The sequence below is a fragment of the Uloborus diversus genome, chromosome 5 (assembly GCF_026930045.1).
Source record: "Uloborus diversus isolate 005 chromosome 5, Udiv.v.3.1, whole genome shotgun sequence".
Lineage (NCBI taxonomy): Eukaryota > Metazoa > Arthropoda > Arachnida > Araneae > Uloboridae > Uloborus > Uloborus diversus.
This window is the reverse complement of record NC_072735.1, coordinates 155,631,645-155,652,969: the sequence shown is the minus strand read 5'-3', so window position 1 is coordinate 155,652,969 and position 21,325 is coordinate 155,631,645. Positions and strand designations below refer to the sequence as shown.

Genomic DNA, 21,325 nt, shown 5'->3' with positions numbered 1-21,325 from the left:
AACCAATGTAACACCTGTAGCTGACAAATATTATAATTTCTACCATTTATTTTTCATGCTTTTTCAAAAATCATTTCATTGATTTAAAATATGGTTCAGTGAACATGCTTATATGAAAAGTCTAAGATTGATAAGGAAATTCATCAGAAATGCATTGACTACTATTAGTTACAATGAAACTTGAAACAAATATGATTTTTCTGGTTAAAAAAAAAATAAATGCATTTGCAATCAAGTTGCATACTCGGTGCTAATTATACTTTGTGCCATTTTTTAACAAAATCAATTCAATGAGACCCTCTTCTGCATACTACAAGGGATACTATAAATATCATAGTGACATTGCTTAATATTTTGTGGGTATTATTTTAACTAATTAAAAAAAAACTTTGATCTTCCTTTTTTGTAGCACATGTATTAAACTTTTCACAACTACTTGAAAAGTTGGCAGCCAAAGTAGATCCTGTAAGTGTGGAAAGATTAGTTCAACAATTTGCTGTGCTAGTTCAAGGTTGCTGGGTTGTTAAAAGGTAAATATTTTTTAATTGGATTTTTTAAAATTAAATAATTTCAGTTTATCATTTAATTTGTCCAACTGCTGTTTCATTTGTTTATTTAAAGAATAATTTACTTTCAAATATGACTACTTTTCCTTAGAAAATGTGTGATAAAAATTAGGTATAACAAATGATGTACTTCATTTGATTGTCACTTGCTCTAAATTGACTTATTGAAACCATTAGTTACTCATCATTCAGAGCATCATGAAATACATAAATAAAATATATTCCAGGGACAACTTTTCAGCACATTGACTGCAAGAGTCAGCTGTTGAGAGGATCTGTTAAGATGTCTCTCACTGTTTTCATTTTGGACTTTCAAAATTTCTGTTTTTCCTCTGATATTTTTACCTCCAATGCACTAAGGGAAGGGATTATAAGTTTGAAGTGTCTACGATATCTGTACCTGACTGTGGCACCATAGCTCTTAAACGAATGAACTGATTTTGATAATTCTTTTTTTGTTTAGAAGGAGAACAAGAACTCAATGAAGAGTTTTCTTAACTTGATCTTGTCTTTGTTGGATTTTAATTACTGAAAATATTAATTAAAAACCATAAAAGTTACCACTTTATCGCATTTTAGCTGTAAAATCTTACTTCCATAAAGTTTTTGTACCGAAAAAATTCTTTTGCATCTGATGGAATTTGTTTGGAACTTTTAAATTACATAGAACTGAAATTACATAACCTTTTTTGGTAAATTTTAAGTATAATTCTAAGCATTTTAGTATTACACTTAGAATTATGTGCTTTATTCATGCGATTGGTAACTGTCATTGTTGTTCAACAACGGAGGAAAGCTCAATGATTTAAAACTTTAAACTGTTGCCAGTATCTATTTAAAAACAAATAAAATATTTATATTTTCAAGGTTTGTACGCTCCTTCAAAACTCCTCAATACTCCTTCATTCAGGAAATTTTTTTGAAGGTCCCTTCAAACTCCTTAATTTGGTTTTAACTCCTTCAAAACTCCTTCTTTTTTAGTTCAAGACTGCATAATTTTCCTCTATGACAGTTACTTAAAATACTTCGAACGATAACTTAACATTGGCACAAGGGCAAAGGTATAAGGAGGATTTTGATGTAGTAATTTCGTCTATTTATTTTTTTCATAAAGATGTGCTTTACAAATTGATCATAGAAGTCGTAAAAGTTGAAGGTGAAAATATTATTTGATGACTAAGACATTTTATAAATGAAGTAAAACATGCTTAAATCAAATGGTGCTTGGCTATTTTTTTTTTAAGTTTTATGATTATTGCTTTTCTCTCCACCACACTCTCAGCAGCAAAACCAGTTTGTCCAATTATTATTTAAAGATTTAAAAATACATAATTAGATGTACTATATTAAGTGATTGTGTTAAAAAAAAACAATTGTTTAGTAAATTGCAGTTATGATAGTGTAAAATGGGTCATCCACATCCACAAGTGATGTCATGCCTTGAGTGGAAGACAGGTTCATGAAATTATGACAAGGGGAAGAGGGAGGGTGACAAAAAGTGACATCACAGTCATTATTATAAGAATATGTTAATGAAAAAATGATGTGGCACCAGGAGTAGTAAGGTGAAGCGTGACACTTTGTGACAAAGGGGAAGGGGCCGAATGTTTAAAAAAGTGTGACATCATTTAAGGACGGCCCATTAGTACTCCTCAAAATCTCATTGTACTCCTTCAAAACTCCTTCATTCTATTTATAAAATTAAGTACAAACTTCAACATATAAGAGAGGCTTTTAAAAGATTTTATCAATATTTTCTCTTGATTCTGCTTTTGCAGCTGGCAAATTTTACTTGTTGTGATTAGCTTTCTCTTTTCTGTGTCTCCCATGTCGTCCAGAAACTTTTAAATGAATTCAAATTTAATATGTGTTCTGACCTGCAAAGTTAATCTTAATATGAGGTGGGCAATCTAGGCCATTGGTTTTCAATTTAATATTATTTTTTGCTTATTATAAAAAATAATCAAAGAGTTGACATGGAAAAGTTGTTAAGTGACCAAAACAAAATTTTACAGCATGAAGACAAACCGATTAGGCGTCGTTGAAATAACTGTTAAAACTATATTGAAGAATCGTTTGCACCCCAAAAATGGTTGTTTTGAAAATAAAATTATGCATTTGTGTGGTTTTAGGAGTTATTTTATGTTTGAATAAAATAAAAAAGACCTGTTGATTTTAGAACTGTATACTTTGAAGAACATTTGTATTGAAAGAATTTGACACTAAAATCATAAACATGTTAATGGTATATGTGTTGTGAAAGCAATTAAAAGAGGTTTACCTTAGGCTTCATTCAAAATAAAAGCTGGTTTGTTTTAATAAAGGTTTAATACTACTGTTGTTTTCTTCAACCCATTTATTTTCTCGTGTAATATAAATATTCAAGCACAGATTCAAAGTGCATTATTTTCATTTAATACAATCAAAAGTAAACAAGTACTCAAGAGAGCAGAATTACTTTTAGAAACTTATATTGTAAAAATATTTATGATTATCTATAAAATGAAATATTTACTTGACAATTGTGTACCCTTTGTTATGAAATACATTTTCATTTTATCCATTCTTTGGTTGCTTTAGATCTACTATTCATTCACTAATCAATCATAACCTTTATGTTGTCATTCATTATTTTCCAGTGAACTCCTATATGATGAAGATTCTGTTAGTGCGGCAACTGGTTTGAATGCGAAAATGCTTATTAGTGCTCGTGATTACATAGTAAGTTGCAAGTTTTCTTTTTATTATGCATTTTCCTTCATTTCATTAAATATGTTGGAATAAATGTTAACTAGTTCAATTATGTATTGTCTGCTTTGCACTTTTATGAAGTATTTAACTTGACATATGCAATGAATTGCTGGAAATTCTGTGCTCTGGAAACAATTACTTTCTTTAATTTTTAAGTTTGAAGCAAAAGTTTTTTCCATTTTATTACCTTATTTTAAACCAGGAGAGTAAATTGTATTCTTTATAAAATTTCACTAAAATATCACACTTAGTACTTCAAACTCCATTTTATTTCATACATGATTGACTGATAATTGCACAATTTGATTCTCGTCTTTATCTTATGTACTATTAATGTTTACATTATGACGTTTTTCTTTCTTTTTTTTTATTTTTAGGTATGGCTTTTTACAAAGTCAAGAATTGTTACTCGGAATGAAGTATTGGCGTCCGTTTATGTAAGTTTCTTTAAGTACTTCTGTTTTTGAAAATTGACTTTAATGGTAATATGCTTAATAATATTTTGGTAGGAGTGTCCTTTTTTTTTGTATGCTATGCCATTAGCCTAGCAAGAAATTTTCCATGGGAGGATTTTCACTTGAAACATAGTTGCATACTTATATGCAAGATGTATATAATTTTAAATTTTCATTCCGGATCATTGCTGGAACAATGACATTATTTTCATTGCACATCATTTTATAGCACAATTTTGTTCCAAAGAATTCAGGTCATTTATAAAAACATAATACTATAATACAAACACCACAAGACATCTAAAAATTATTCTTTATCAACAATTCAATCAGTGGGAAGAAATTCCTAACTTCAAAAGGAAACAGTTGCATTGTCTTAATTTTTGAATGATATCAACACTCTCTTTTTGTTCTTATTCTGCTATTTCAAAATCCATTTGCATGACTGTTGTGCTGTTTATACAGCCATTAGATTGGAAAGCCATAATTTATGATTTCTTCTGTAGAATTAGTTTGTTTTAAATAGAATTGTCCGATAAAACAATTTCTTTAAACTTTTGCAGAGATTAATTTTAGAATGACTTGGAAAACAGCATGTTGCAAACCTAAATAACCTTCAAAACTGCTTGATATAAACCAGTTGTACTGGAACAACTTTAATAAGGATTCGGTAAACAACAATCACACAGTAAGCAGTACTTATTAATAGCAAGGTTTATCCAAATATAAGATTTTCTACTTAAAGTAAACATTTTTAAAAATTAAAAAGTTTGGTGTAAAGTAATTTTTGAACACTCTTTTCATTATTTCAGGTGTTTTTGTAGCAAAGTTTATTTTTTAAAAAGAATCAATGCCTGACCATCAGAACTGTAATCTAGTCAGATTTGTAAGAATATGTTGGCCAAAGTATGTTTCAGCAAAGAACGTTATCCTATGTCAAGTTGTGAATATTTTTAATGCTATTTGTATGCTTATCATTCTTTTGTTGTTCGTCTCAGAGTATTATGCACTTTAACTGCTGTTGTCTCACCAGCATGCAAATCTTTTTTGTGATTGAAGTGAAAAACCTACGTAAATAAAGCTCAAATTGTCAAGAAAAGAAAACTGTGCTTTATTTATGTTGGTTTTTCTCTTCAGTCATATTTTAGACCAGAACTTATTTGATCAGTTTTCATTTAATCCTCTTTGGTTTGAAATTGCATAAATTAGCAATCAATTGGCAAGAATTAAATATGCTGTAAAAAGAGAGGAGATAAAAAGTATATTTGATGTTGAAACTTTATTTTTCTCCTTCAAGATACCAAATGAAGATCTTAAAAACATTTTAAGTCAGATTGCTGTGCAGTCTGGCAGAGGATGGGAGTTTAAATATCCAATGGATGCAGACTTCCTGGAAAGGTAAATGGAATACATTCATTAATATTTTTAATTATGGAAAACATTAAGCATTAATTTATATTTATTTTATAAGCATTTTAATCCTATTTGGGTTGACAGTTTCAAGAGCAAAAAAATAGGAACATTTATGTGCACTAAAATCCTATTTTATACATTTCTTCTTAGACCAATTCAAAAGTAGGCTGAAATGTTTGAAGCAAGTTTCAAAATTTGCTTCTCAATTTTTACCTGTCCCAAAATGATTTAGACTTAGTTATATAAAATTGCATATTTTTCAGCCACAGATTATACATTTATGTCTATACTTTTTTGCTCTTAAAGTAGAGCAAAGGGCTAAATTTTGATTTGTTCATTTTAAGTGCATTTATTCTCCTAAAATAGTTTTCATTAATATTGCATTATAAATTTGAAATCTCAAATTTACATTCTTTAAATTTATTTTTTTAAAAATGTTTTAGCCCTTGAAACAGAACTATGTAATGCACATAACAAATCAAAAATATGTTTTCTTACTAAGACAAGATCAGGTTAATCAAATGAAGGCTCCCGCCCTTGTAGCTTCATTAAGGAAGGGCAAGAAAATATTTTGCATCTGTTTAACAGCATTGGGTTAAAAGTTTTAAGTTACTAGTGCATTAAGCTGTGAAGTCATATGATGTTTCAAGAACATTTCTATAGGTATTCTCAACTCCTTATCCGAGCAAAGCTTTTCTCCTGTTTTATGCCCCCCTCCTCCTCTTTTCTATTGCCCAGTTAGGTCAAATATATATTTATTTTTTTCTTTGAATTTTATATTACATTTTTAAGACCAGGGCTATGTATGATGCTTAGAAGTATTTAGACACTTTTTCTTTTCTAATGAGTAAATTAAGAGGTATCAAATGCATTCCTTTTTTCTTAGTGCTGGAAGCTTTTGGATTATGATACCCACACCAAAGTAAGGGTTAATACAATGTGTACTTCATCATTACCTTGCATTGTAAAATTCTAATTTTAAATGTTTGGTAAATCAAAAAATAATTTCTTTGAAAGAGTTCTATAACTCAGAGCCAGACTAGCGTAAGTCCAGAATTTGCAGCTTTCCTATTATTAGAACATCGTATGTAGAATCCTATTCCTCATCAAGCCATATGAACAAAATTGTATTAAAAAAAAAAGAGTCCTGTGTAATAATTTACCAGTTTAGGTTTCCCACTGGCGACTAAAGAGGTGATTTTTGTGACTATTTATGGCCGTAGGCGAATATGGCGACTTTTTTGATCAATAAAGGCCTAAAAGCAACAATTAAACAAAAATTTGGTGACTTATTACAAGTTTAGGCGACTTTTTTCAAATATTGTGCTATTCATTGAAAAAGAAAAAAGAAAGACTGATGGGTATGATGTGCTCAAAACATGTGTCGAGAAAAATACTTCCTCTGTTTCAGATTTCAATCCTTTTGCATCTTGTAAATGTATTGATATTTTTGACAATTGTTAATTGTTTTGTTACATGTTATCTCTTATTAACTTATTTTATGCATTATTTTCATAAGCAATAAATAAATAAATTTTTGGAAGCATGCCAACATTATAACACAGACATAATTTTGTCATAGAAAGTTTATTTACACATTGTAAAATGTGATAGGGAATTGAAGCTATTGTGTTATAACCGTAAATTTGCTTTTTACAAATGTTCTATAAAGAGACGCGAGGGTATAACATATACACATGCATAAATACATACATGTGCTCATTTATGTTTTAGTTTTTCATGGGGTGTTATAACCCCTATCTTCTTTGACTACACCATTGATGCTAGTTATTAACACAATACCCTCTATCATGTGAGGCATGTATTTGCAAAATATGTTTTTCTGTGTAAATTTCAATTCTTTTACAATTCTCTATTTCCTCATGAAACTTACAGAAAAATTTCAAATTTCTTCCTGTTATATGTTAACTTTTTAATGTTTTTGATTCCCATGCAGTTGAAAAATTATTTCATGTTTTCTCTTTTTCAGTCATCCAGCAATAGAACAGAGTCAGGAAATAAAGTGGGATCTTAGGTATAAGAAACTTGTGAAGGAACTTAGCTTAGGATTATCCAATTCTGAAGGTATTAAAGTCTTATTCTTATGATATCATATTATAGCGTAAATAATTTTATTGAAGAAATATGTATATATTCCAGAATATATTTTTTATATTAACATTTATTTCAAGAAAGTAACAATCTTTTATGGAACAGTAAAATTGCCAAAGTTGCTTGCAAAAATTAACTGTTTTAGCAGTCTCACTTCATAAAAATCTTGGTTTCTATCAACTGAGACTACTTTTTGTTTCATTGTAAGAAAAGCCACGAAAAAAAAAGGGGGAGTAATTCCATTTGTTAAAACTAGTATGTTGTGGCCATCACGAAACTTTCTTTTATATTTTTCTTTTTTTTCTGATCCCTCCCCAGGCTTGACGAGGAAGCAATATTCCCAACAAAAACAAAATTACACATGCAAAAACTTGACGACCATCCCAATGTCTGAATTATTGCAAAAGCAAAGCAAAGAGCGAAAATTGAAAGTTATTTTAAAAGCCTTGCTTGAATTAATTACAAATATTTTATTTGTTAACAAACATAAGATGGCAACAGTTAAAAATTTTAAATCATTGAGATAATATTTCCGATAATTTCCATACAATTAAAATCACGAGAAATACGCAGACGACAATCTATTACGATTTATCTTTCTTATTGTTGCATTAATAAAGCTATTTTTATTCACAAAAAAAAAAAAAGAGAGAAAAATCAACACCTCTTGGAGCGATTGGCGTCAAAATTGAACCGAAGCCTGTTTATATATGGATTCACATATATTATAAATTTCAACCAGAATGTAGCATTACTTCTTGAGATAGGGCACTCACAATGGAAAAAAAGAACGGGCGATTGCGCTACCCCCTTTTCAGCTGTTGGCACCAAAATAAAATCAGCTTTTATACCCACTAAGGGCTACTTGCCGATAAATTTTTCTTTCATTCCGTTCATTATTTCTTGAGATACAGCAGTCACAATTGACGACAAAAAACGTTCTATAGCTCAACCCCCATTTGAGTTATTGACACCAAAATTGATTCAGCACCTGTTCCTGTTACTGGCAACATATGGACCAAATTTTGTTTGATTCCGCCAGTTACTTCCTGAGGAATAGCAATCACGCGTAACTCAAAAAACGTCCCATTGCTCCACCCTCCTTGGAGGAATTCGTGCCAAAAACCAATGGGCACAAGTTCACATAGGGGCACATATGTGTACCGAATTTCGTTCGATTTCATGCGGTAGTTTTTGCTGTAAAGCGACCACAAAAAACTGGTCACACACAGACGTGACACACATACACACACACACACACACACAGACAGATATTTTCCAGAAATAGTCGAAATGGACTCAGCACACCTCAAAAAGTTCGAATCCTTCGAAATTCGAAAATTTGCACGAATCCAATACTTTCTTCTATATATTAGATATAGAAGAAAATAATAAAAACCATGGTCAAGAAGTTCATTTTTGGTTTTATACATAGCTTAGTTTATATTTTTGCTCGTTTGAAATTTAATTACAATGGGACTCCAATTACCCAAATCAATTGGGACCAGACCCCATTCTGGTTATCAAAAATTCAGATAATTGGATTTTTAATTAAGGAATCTATTTTAATTAATCACTGTATGTGAGTTAGAAACTGGAGAAAAACACTATTTTTAAAGAAATAGAGCTTGTAATTAATTGAATGGAAAGTCAACACTTTTACGTGTTACAGGGCTGGCAAGTTTCTGCCGGGGCGGTTAAAACCGCTGGTAGAAACCGGTTAAAACCGGCATGGCAAAAACCACTTTCTGCCATATTTTCGGCAGAAACTGGCAAAAACTCTCAAAATGACAAAAAAAAAAAAACTATTGACAGACAGTAAAAAATGCATGGAAAAAATAATTAATTGTTAACCAAAGCACAGTTTAATTCACAATATTATCACAATTCAGAATCAAATGTTACATTGTTTGGACCCAGCAGTTGGGAAAAGGTGGTCTTGGAAAAGGTGGTTCCAAAAATCTAAATAGTTTCTCAATTTAATATGCACGAATGAGAAACTTTAGAATATTCTTGCAACAGAAAAGCTAGCAGGCAATGCATCAAGGAACAAGCAATATTCATGAAACTTTCAAATTGTATATTTTTTTAAACTGGTCCATCATGTAGTAATTAGGGTAGTGGTAAAAATTCGACTAGAAAAATGAGTTTCGAGAAGTGGGGCCAATTTGTTTTGCAAAGCTATGATATTAGTTACAAAATCTAGATTAATATTGGCAAGTAAAATTTGACACTTTCTTGTTGAAGCACATGATAATTTCAATCACAAGCAATGTAAATGAAGCTTATTTGCCAGCAAATTACAAACAGTAATGCCAGTTTAACTCTGTATGTCACTCCTCTATCCAAAGCACCCATGATTTTCGTCCTTTGTTAGATTGATCCAAATATTATGAGCATCAGCAATTGAAAAGTTCCCTTTCTGAACTAAATCAAGGGCACTAGCATAACATTTTATTTTTTACAATGATGAAATGAAGTTTAATTTTTTAGTTTACCTAAACAAATATCATTTAGTAATTACCTTAATTTTTTAAGACAATTTTAAGTTTTTGCCAGTTTCTGCCAGTTTTAACCGGTTAAAACCAGTTTCTGCCACTGGCATGGCAAAAACTAGTTTCTGCCGGCAGAAAGCCAACCCTGCGTGTTAAACATACTTACAATTGCTGTAAATTAGAAGCCAATAATAAAACTGCTCTATAAAGTGATGACTCATCCTCCCAATAATGTTCGTGCTGCACCCTAATTAGCTTCATAATGAAATCTTTTTTTAAATCTGTCTTTTTTTTTTTTGAAATTCTGAAGCAATTCAAATAATTGGAGATTACTGTAATGTGGAACTGCAACTTTTTTTCATAGAAGGAAGAAAATTATTCAAAAAAACCCCCAGTTCACACAAGGTCTTTTCAAAAGTAATGTGCACTTGTTTATTTGGTTGGTAATATTTTTCTACAAGCGTTCAATACGGTTCCTCTTCTTCACAATAACAGAACCCCGACAACTTGGAAATCCTTTCAGATCTAGCTAATATATCGCCTATTTTCATCTGTAGGATTGATTGGATGCATATAAACAATACTTTTATGTATATGTGCTAATACTTTAACCTCTTAACAGGGGACTTCCAAAAACAGCTTCATCTAATTGCTGCAAGACAGAAGCAGAAGCGTCATTCTCGCAGTTCACTAAGCGAAGATGGGGAAGAGAGTGGCACAGACAGTGCATCTGGCTCCAAAGAAAGCAAAACCAAGAGATCAAGCGGTCCTAAAAAACGTTCAAACGTCAGTCCTTCGAAACCGGGTGCAAAAGCGAAACCATATCATATCGCTACTCTTGATGTTTCGCCAACATTTTTGGAAACTACTCCACCTGACGATGTAAAGGCTGAATTGTGTGAACTTGTTGGTGAGGCCATCAAAAATCAATGTATAATGAGGCTTGGCGATCTTAAGGAATTGGTTTCTGAAAGTCCTCTGAATTCACTTGTTGGGAGATCTGATTTCGAAAAATTGGTGGAAGAAGCACTCTTAAGAAGTGGTGCACAAAAAATTAAAAATAAGGTATTTGCTACTTTTTTCTCTCTGTTTCCTGGCTATTTGTATTTGAAATTCTTTACTATAACTTGCATTCAAGAAAGAAAGTCCTGAATATTTAGTAGTAGTTTTTACATTGAAGTCTCTACTAATAATTCACACACCTACATATGTAATGTATACAGTTATGTTAAAATAGTATTTTGTTTTAGATTTTCATTGTAGAGTTTTTGTTGAGATGATTTTAATATATGTTTTACATTAACTGGATTAATACTTATTAGAAGTATTATTTGTTTAAAAAAATCTTTAGTTACACGTTTAGTTTTTCTTAATTTTTTTTTCATAATTTAAAATACCTAGAAAAAAAGATTTTAAAATTTCCTCTGAAATCATTTGAAAGAAAAATTGATTTTGTCATGTTAAATAATGCTTTTTTAAGCATTAGAGGCAAAATGTAACAATAGCATAAATATTTTCCAGACTTATAGATTGTGATTCATCTAGACTTTTACTGACAATTTTCAGTTGATTTTTTTGGAGCAGAAATTGTGCACAAAAATTATGATGTGCATGTAACAGGAAAATTGTTAGTCAGCAAAATTCTAGATGGGTGGAAAATCCAATAAATAGGAAGAATTTTTAGCTCATTTTGACACTGGCCAGGGCAACCCTAGTTCTTCAAAATCTAGATAACTCCTTCCATTTTAAGTACAAGCAACTCAGGTTAACTTTGAACCATGTGCATACTTGTATGTGTCTGTGTATGCATATTCTACTGTTTGTCACAAGAGCTGTCTGCTTTTTAAAATGTCTTCCATTTTCCCTCTAAAATTTGATTTTTTTTCTAACTTTAAAATAATTTAGAAAAATTATTTTTAAAAGCCTCTAAAAGCGCTCAAGAGATAAGCATTATAAAAATTTTCAAGCCAAATTTTTTGGTCCATTATTTTTTAATTTATCATAAAATTCTAACGATCGTGTTGGCAATTACTTATATCGTTTATTCACCATGGCCAGATTAAAATACAATTCTAACATCAATTTAGTCATTAAGAAAATCTTTTTATTTTCTATTTTTATACTTCTCATGAGAAATGCAATATTTTTTCAATTGTGTTTAGAATTTCATTCAATATTATTACTTTTTGTTAAAAGCCTAGAAAATAAATTTATGTTTATTTTCATGAAAACCTTCATTCGGAAATGTTCAAACAAAGTTCTGTGATCATGAAGTTAAATGCTGAACCAAATAGAATTTAAATAAAAAAGATGAATCATCAAATATTTTCAACGTAAAAGCGTAGTTTCAAAGCAAAATCTACTCTTTTTCAAAGCAAAATCTACTATTTCTGCTTTTTTCAAAAACAGAAGGTGTGCATGTGAGTAAACCCATATCTTTAGCATATTTAACTTCAAAGTAAATTGTCGGAATTCCCAATGCTGCACTCTGCTACCAAGGTTATATGAGTTTTCTACTTTTGAATTTGCAAAATAAGTTGGCAACACTTTACGGTACTTTTGTTAAGTTGTAGAAATATTTCTGCATACATCATAATGTTCTGTGTGGTGGAAATTCAAAGAAACTTATTTTCTTGTGCTTTATTTTCAGTGAAAACCAAATGAGCAAGCTTGTGAAATTCAGCTGACAAAATTGCAAAAAAATAAATAAATAAATAAAACTTTTATAGTTTCTGCGTTTTACCTTCCCACAGTAGAATTCTATGCAGTGAGATAAGTTATAGAAATCTTGTGATGCTATAAAATAAAATTCGAGAGTTTTTAAACATTTAAAAGAAAATAAATATAGTTCAAAGTTACGCCACTTTTATTAAAAAATTTATTTTTCATCACCATTAGCATCCTAAGACTTAGCATGCTGCAGCTTGAGGACCTACTCTAGGAAGTCTTTTACAGCCCCGAAGTATCAAAGATGGCAGCTGCAGTTTTCAGCTCTTTTGACCCCATATGAGACTTTTTATGTATTTTGAAAATTTTATCCTATGTATTCATTTCTTTTTCCCTTCTACTTTGCATTGTCCATGAACGAGAGACACCATCAATAAATTTACAACACATTTCTCACATGGTTCGAAGCTAGTCTAAGTGGCAGGATTGCATTGCACCAGGTTAATAATTCATTCAGGACAGTTTTTAGAGTTATTATTTCTTAATTTTGAACAACTTGACAATACTTTACATTTTTTCTTTAATATTATGCCAATAGATAAAGAAACACTATTAAAATATGAGTTCAATGTATGTATGGTATTGAATTTGAAATATAATGTAATTTAATGCAATTTACTAACTTTATAATTTAAAATCTGTGAAATTTAAAAATGGCATTTGACTTTAAGCACAGGCAAATTGCATGATCTTGGGCTACTGATAAAAAGTGCTCGAGGGAATAGAGTTCAGTTTAAAGGAGATTCAGTGTGAAATGGAACAATACTACTAGAGCTTGAGGTTTGTTGTTTTGATAGCCAAAGCTGTTGCGGGCTTGTGTGAATTAATTTGATTTCCTTTGCATGTATGGTCTTTAGTGAGTGTCATTATAATATTTTTGTTTTCTTTAAAACAATCTCTTATTTATGAAAGAACAAAGACACCATCCACAAAGAAAGTTCCTTGATAGAATTGAAAAGGAAAGAAACTTTACACAGACCCCTATGTTTGTACTAAATTATAATTGATCTGTACAATGGATTGATTATCTATTATATTATCTGAAAAGACAATATGGAGGTTTCAGATGCTACAATAATATGTATTGTATCATCTGAAATGATGCTTTTTTATTTGTTTCAGAACTGTTTCTAACATTTATTGCAATGCAATCAAATTTCAGCGCAATTTTGTAACTCTATGTTGTTTGTTTTCCTCTGAGTTTGAAACATCTTTAATGAAAATAATTTTAGTATTTCTGCATTCATTGTTTGTGTCTTGTGACTTTTTCTCAAGACACTTATTTTTTTAATTAATTTTGTATTTTAGTGGCCCCAGAATACCACTCCTGAACCACTATATGCTTTTACTAAATTTGGAAACAAAACAGATCGTGTAAGTTTCATTTAACAATTAATTTCAAAAATTTTATTCTGTTTTAGCACTTTAACTATAAATACATATTGAATTATTTTCTATTTATTTTTGTCATTTTAGTACAGGAATGCCTTGTTGGATTTGTTTTCAACAACAGCTAGGGCAAGAACTAATTTTTTTGTAAAGAAAGTTGAAGATGAACTAAGAGAAATTTTATCTGATGCAGACTGCAGGCAAATGTTTGAGGTAAAATATCTTTTAATCCCCCCCCCCCTTGTTTGTGCAATTAAACCTTTTTAACTGGAAGCTAGAAGAACATAATCAGGATTACAGTGTCAACTTTAAGATGAATTTTGGAAGCCATTTTGCAAGAGAAAAGTTATTTTTTGCTTTTAAGTTATATGTATAAACTAAGTTATAATAATTAAATATCAAACAAACTGGCTGCACTTTTCATTATCAGGAAACAAAAAATTCCCAAGGTTTTATTTAGTATAGAATGTAAACCAAACACTTATTTAATTTTCATTTGTAAAAAAAGAAAAAGTGACTGGTTAATTTTATTTGTTGTTGAAAAAAATAAAATAAAGGAAAAAAACCCTGCATGCAGTTTTTGCCGTTTACAATTTAGAAAAACTGGTTAAATTTTTATTTAAACATGTCATTCATATTTATTTGACATGAACATGATTTCAACTATCATTTAGTACATTAGGATCATTTACCCTTTAAGTACTAAATCAGTTTCTAGCAGGGTTTAAGCCGAGTTCAAACATTCTTTAGTGAAAAAGCTAAAATTGGTTTAAAAAAAAAACTTTAGCAAAATGTTAAAATGTTGAAGATTAATGTATATGTTTATATATCTTTTTCACTGATTTTATATATTTCATCTCCAGTTGAAAGCATAGTTCAAAATTCGACCATGAAGTCTTGAAAGAAATAAATACACATTGACTAATATTTTTTTAAAAATTGAAAATAAAAAATTCAGAATCATACTCAGCACTAAGAGGATGCAAGTTTGAAATTTGAAACGTCCATAATGCAATCATTGGGGAGAAACATAATGCCAATTAAGACAAAGTATTGTTGAACTTAATGATAATTTAAACATATCATTTAAGATTTATTAAAAAAATAAGTTCAATATGGCCATGTTTGCTTGCTCTCAGATTGCGTATTATTTTTTTTTTTTGGAGCATAAAAGCGAAAATACCTTGTTTCATTTTTAGCCTACTTTCCCAGTAAAAATCAGAGAAAGAAGAAAAAAGCATGAAAGAAGGCTTAATACATCTTAAACATATCCCGAAAAACAAAAAAAAAGTCAAAAATAAATAAAATAGTTAGATAAATATTGAAAAATTAAAAATTGGAAAGTAGGGTATTGACATGGGGGAAAATGTCTGTCGGTCTGTCTGTCTGTCGGTCTGTCTGTCTGTCGGTCTGTCTGTCGGTCTGTCTGTCTGTCCCCCTCTAATAACTTTTGAATGAATAGTCCGATTCGAACAAATTTTTTTTTGTTAGAAAGATCTCGGCGAGGACATCTCATTCCCATAATTCATTTTTTGATTTGAGCAATTTTTCGTTCAATTTTGAACAGTTCAAAAAAACTTAACATTAGCGCCTACGGGGAAATTCAAATCAAAAATAAATCTTGAACTTAGAAGCGAAGTGGCTTCAAACAAACTTTGTAGGGAAAAACTTTTGATAAAAAACATGTATCGAAAATATCTTTTTGATTTGAACAAGTTTTCGTTCAATTTTGAACAGTTCAAATCTCTTAACATTAGCGCCTAAGGGGAAACTGAAAGTCAATATAGATTCCGAACTTAAAGGCGGATTTACTTCAAACAAACTTTGTTGGAAATAGCTCTTGACGACCTACTCCCGACTCCGACTCCGAGAATTTAGGGGCACCTGACACCGACTCTGACTCCTGTTCCCGACAATTAATCGGACTCCGACTCCCCGACTTCGACTCTGACTTCGTAGCTTTGGCAAACATTTATACACGGAGGACAAATGACTGACTCCGATTCTTGGATATTCGACTCCGACTCTTTTATCCCAAAATGAGATTGACTCCGACTCCGACTCCGCTGCTGTGGTTTTAACTGTGAAATAATTATTGTTGATATGATTTGTTTTTATTTTCACGCTAAAGTTTTAATTTAGGTATTTAGTTTTCGGTGAATAAACTCGAAAAATATGCGCAGACGATTTTTTTTTTTTTTTGACAATGAAAATTATTTCTTTATGTTGACATTTTATTGTTTTTTTTTTATTTTGGTAAGTGCATTAATTCGTTTAAAAAATTATTTTTGGCAACAGGGGAAAAAGAAACGATTTTTTTTATATGATGTATTTATTTTAATGAACTTATTATTATTTTTTCGTTTTGAAAGCTGTTAAAAAAAATTTTAATGGAAAGAAGTGTATTAGCTGCTTTGTTTAAAAGGTGCTGCTATTTTATTTGTTCGTTTTTTTGAAGAAAAGTAAGGAATATTTTATTCCTAGAAATCAGCTTAAAATATTAAAAAAAATATGTTTGAAAATTTTTTCGATTTTAGCTATTTTTGAGAATTCTGATCAGGTACTAGAAAGTAGTATGGGTATACGGGAAAGTAGGCTCGTCTAGTTCTAGACGGAACTTCTTGTTGTAATTTAGATTGTGTTTCCGCATTTTGCAAAAAATGCAACAGTAGTGGAAACGCTGGTTTCTAGAGTTCAAATCATATTTGTGTTACATCTCATGAAGTCTTCCAAACTTATAACAGCTTCAACGGGTAAGATGTAATTAACCTAAAATCACTGTTTTAGCCTGTTGCTTTCTTGGTGCAGTTATCAGTGTACATTCTTTCTTTCTTTTTCTTTTTTTGTAAGTTTAATGTTATTCATTTTCTTAAAGCTTTCAGTAACAATATGGATTCTGTGTTTGATAAGCAGGGGTACCCACCTAAGGGGGGGTCATGGCGTAGACTGCGTCGCTGAGAAGTATATTTCTCTTTTTTTAAGGGGGAGGGGTGTCTCCATGGTATTGAGAGGGATGCGCCCTTGCCCTTAGGGGGGTGGACACCCCTGTGATAAGTTAGCTAAAATTGCGTGAATAGTAATATCTGAGAAAAGCATACTGCGTACAAATAATCATCCTCACGTATGCCATTTTTTAAATTTTACTTAATTTTCATTTAGGCTTATAAATTTTACTTACTGTGTCGATATTTTGCTTGCAACAGTATTATATGTTAAAGCATATACAGTATGTACTCCTTAACAATATCTGTTTTACTATATTATTTGTTTTGTTCACAATTTGTTGCAAAAGTATCTAATAATCAAACTTTTGTTCTTGCTTTCTAGGACTACTGCATCTATAAATCAGGATTTTATTATTTGAAAGGAACAGTATCCACTGACACGTAGCACTGAGTCATTGCTCTTATTTATATAATTAATTAAATTTATTTATTAATTAAAATGTTCTTTTATTTTTCGACAAAAAAATATTAAATATTAGGATTAGGATTATGACATATCAGCAACTGCTTTGGTATAATTTTTTTTCCCCTCAATAATTTTAAATGCTTTGTCTCAAGGGTACACTTGTGTGGAGTGCCGACCGCCACTCCTGAGATTTTTATTAAAATTATTAAGCAAGAAAAAGTGAGACAAATTTCGAGTTTAGTTGAATTTTATGTAAGGTAACTAAGTGCGAAATTTTATGTTGTTTTTTATAAAAAGTATTTTTAAATGAAAAAACCATGTCATTTTTTATGTCCATTTTTTTTTTTTAAATTATAAATACGGAATCAAGTCTCTCAACCAGGAGTCAACTCTTCCAGAGAAGCACAGGGCCCTCTTGAAATAAAAGCTACTCATTGCAAATATGGCATTTAAAATATTTTAACTTAAATTTGGAAAGTTCTCACATTATTTGACTTGGGCCCCTCTCAAAATAAATTCCTATATATGCTCCTGCACGTTATGTTATAATTTTTACAGTAGAATTTCAATAAATCATTCTTTCTCCTGCCTTTTTCCCACATGTATCCTCTTTATTTAATGCTCCTGTCCTGTCAGTTGTTTGTTTTGCTGACTCACATGCCTCGTTTTCCATATTTATTATTTGAAATAAATGATCCTATTGCAAAGTGATCGATAAAAGATTTTGTTGGACAACTATTTAGTAATGAATAGTGTAAAACTGGAAAAAAATCATTAATGATTTACAAAGAAAATACTTAAACAGTTAATGCAACATCAAACTAGTGAAGTTACGAATTTCCCTTCATTCAATCGCTGATACTCAACCCGAGACCCATTAAGCGTTTACTAGTATCCTGGTAAAGTTGAAGCAGTGAGAAGCAAAGAGACATAAGTGACAAAATTAAAAATTTGGAAATAACCAGTACAAATGGTAGATGAACTTCTCCTCTGTCTTGGGGCAAGAAATAGTACTAGTAGATCTGGTAAGTACTGCTATACAGCATGCTTTTGGAAAAAAATTCCATGAAAGCCTACCTAGGACCCTATCTTTAAATGCATGTTACTCAAAACTTGAACAGGTCCACTTACACCCCTTTGCTTCTCATTGCCTCAGTTGACAACTGTTTTGTGCGGGTACACTTTGAAAACTATATTTTCTTCCCTTGGACTTAAATAAAACAATCTATGAATTTCATAGCATTAGAAAAGATTGGCATATTAATTTCTCTGTTGTGTCCCATACGAAATATGTCATGTCCTGAAGAAGAAAAAGGTTGAATATTGCTGCTTTAGATGCTCCTTGAGGCTTTATCACATTTTGATTTTTCATCACATCTTCATAACTTTAGTTCCTACATGCTTCAGTATGAATCAAAAGAGGCCTTAAAATCATTTGCATTATTATCATTCTTTTTATTTTAGCACTTTGTTATAGATATTTTGTTTGATTTTGTTGGAAACGGGTGATTGTATTCTGGTTAACCAGAATTCCTTTTTTCTTATTTTTAAACTAATAATCCGAAATGGATATTTCAGTGCTTCTGGTTTTACTTTTTAACAATTCCATGAATAATACCTTCGGTCAGTGACACATCAGTCAGTCGGTATAATTTTAATCTTTTTATCATGGGCAGTATGTAACAGGGTTCTGACTAGTCACTTTTAAAGTTTCAAGTCCCTAAATATCTTTTTCCAAAATATGGTCCCTTTTTTCCTTTAAAATATCTTTTTCATTTTGTATTTTCCATGCAATCTCTTGTATATTTACATTGAAAAAAATATATGAATGTGTTATTCCCACCCCCTACCATGATAATTAGTAAATTTTGAATCAAATGGGAGGGGGGTATCATAGCAGTAGTTCAAAACTGTTAGCAAGGATAAGAAATTCATTCAGCATATTTCTTTATTTGTGGCAAAACTATTTTTAATTTAATAATAATTTTTCAGCCGATTGCTCTGTAAAGTTTGGCAAAGTGGTCGACTACCGATTACTATCAATTAATCAATTCATCTCTAATTTTAACCTTTAAAAGTTATTAAGGGCCTTAGGGACAAACTTAAACTATGTTGGGAGCCGTGGCAAAAAAAAAAATCATTTCTTTCTTATTTCTTTATAGACAGACCACTTGTCTGAGAGTACTAAACTAGCTTTCATTGAAATAAGCATATTTGTTTACCTAATGTGATAAGTGAGCAACTGTCTTAATAGTTTCATGTAATTGTCTGTCTGAGGGAGTAAATCATATTTTAAAACATAATAAAAATAAAAATTTGAAAGTTATGGTGCTGAAAAGTTTATGAACTCACCCCTAATAAGCACAATTGCTAAGGAGAAAATCAAGAGTGCTTTGTCTTCACAAAAAATAAACAAAAACAGTAAATACAAATCCAACCAACCAGTATGTAAACATACAACTTGTAAAATCATCCTGTTTAAATGAAAGTATGCTACATTGTGATAGTATTGATAAACAATTTCTGTGTAACAATAAATCTTTTGATACTATTTTGCTGAAAATGTAATAAAGTTAGTGTTGAAATAAATTTGTTTTTAAAGTAGATGTTTTTTATTTTGAAAATTTCAAACATAACTCATTCAAAAAGTAGTGTAAAATCACTAACTTTTATTTATCTATTTGTGGCTATATTTATGAAGATTCTTTATGTCTTAGCAAACACTTGCAAATTCCTATGTTTTTCTCTAAATCTGAAAAGATTCCCGTTTTTCATTTGTTACTTAATTTCCTGTGTCCTTGCTTTACCTATTTTCCTCCGTGATCTTCAGCTACCTTGATTTCAACTTTTAAAAAAACATTTAAATGTTTTGAAAACATGCCAACACCAAACACATGCTTCGCGAAAATTGCATGGGGCTTTCTTTGAGATTTCAATCATTTTTGCACTCCGTAAAAGTAGGGTTCGTTGATTTCAATCAGCTTGATTTAAATCATGATTTAAATCAATTGATTTTTTTTTAAAAAATCATTGATTTAAATCAATTGATTTGAATCAAGTGATTTTTTTAAACAAAATCCTTAATTAAAATCAGTTTATTTTATTTTTATAAATTAATTTTGCATTTTTAGAATGTGTTGCTCTAAATTTAACTACACTGCACTATATTATCTTCACTTCAACAGGTAAAACTACATAGATCTTTTTTTCTGTGTGTGCAACAGATTTTCACTCTTGCAATATTGCTTTTTCTCATAAATTACAGTTGGATTCAGTATAGAACGAAATAAAAATTTTCAGTTTTTCTCATACACCATCACTGATATAATTAAGAAAAGTAATTGCTCAACATATTCTTTTACACTAAAACGTAAATGATGATGAAAACCAAATTTTTAAGCAAAGCATAAAACAAAATCACTTCTTATCAAAATATTATAACATATTTATAAATCTTTAAAATGTATTGAATAGTTAGAGAACTTATCTTAGTTTGAAAAGTAAGCTGAATAGATTCATCTACTGTATGAAATATATTATGGTGAAAATGTTAAGTAATAAATAATTGTAAATTTAATAAAAATAAAAAAATATGATTTAAATTAAAAAAAATTGGACTTTTTTGATTTAAAAATTTTTTTTCAAAAATCACGAACCGTGTGTAAAAGTTGCTAGTATTTTGGTAATTCGTAGGTTTTTTAACATACTCTACCTTAAATCGACTTATTTCATTGTTTATTTCATTAATTTATTTACTATTTAATTTATTGTGGTTATTGGGTAAAATCCTCCATTGAAATTTATTTCACACCTATAGTCTATTATTATGATTTGAAGTAAGAAAGAGGTTTTTTTCTTTTCTTTTTGACTTTAGAGTAAATGTAATTGTGCGAGTTACTGGGAAACATTTTACAAGGTTTGACGTGACGTATTTTTTTCTTTCTGCTATTGTATGAAATAGAAATTAGCATAGAAATATAAATGTATTAGCACTTACACGTATGTA

General features: G+C 30.2%; 1 protein-coding gene across 1 annotated transcript in view; it reads left to right on the top strand.

The window, feature by feature from the left end:
• Positions 1-19,917, top strand: part of LOC129221956 (DNA-directed RNA polymerase III subunit RPC5-like) — a 42,132-nt gene extending 22,215 nt beyond the window's left edge. The window contains exons 9-17 of the mRNA XM_054856352.1: positions 410-530; positions 3,206-3,287; positions 3,695-3,754; positions 5,070-5,170; positions 7,176-7,270; positions 10,415-10,857; positions 13,828-13,893; positions 13,996-14,121; positions 17,236-19,917. Of these exons, the coding sequence (XP_054712327.1) occupies positions 410-530; positions 3,206-3,287; positions 3,695-3,754; positions 5,070-5,170; positions 7,176-7,270; positions 10,415-10,857; positions 13,828-13,893; positions 13,996-14,121; positions 17,236-17,298 (1,157 nt within the window). The 3' untranslated portion in view covers positions 17,299-19,917. The remainder of the gene's footprint in view (positions 1-409; positions 531-3,205; positions 3,288-3,694; positions 3,755-5,069; positions 5,171-7,175; positions 7,271-10,414; positions 10,858-13,827; positions 13,894-13,995; positions 14,122-17,235) is intronic.
• The last annotated feature ends 1,408 nt before the right edge of the window (positions 19,918-21,325 follow it).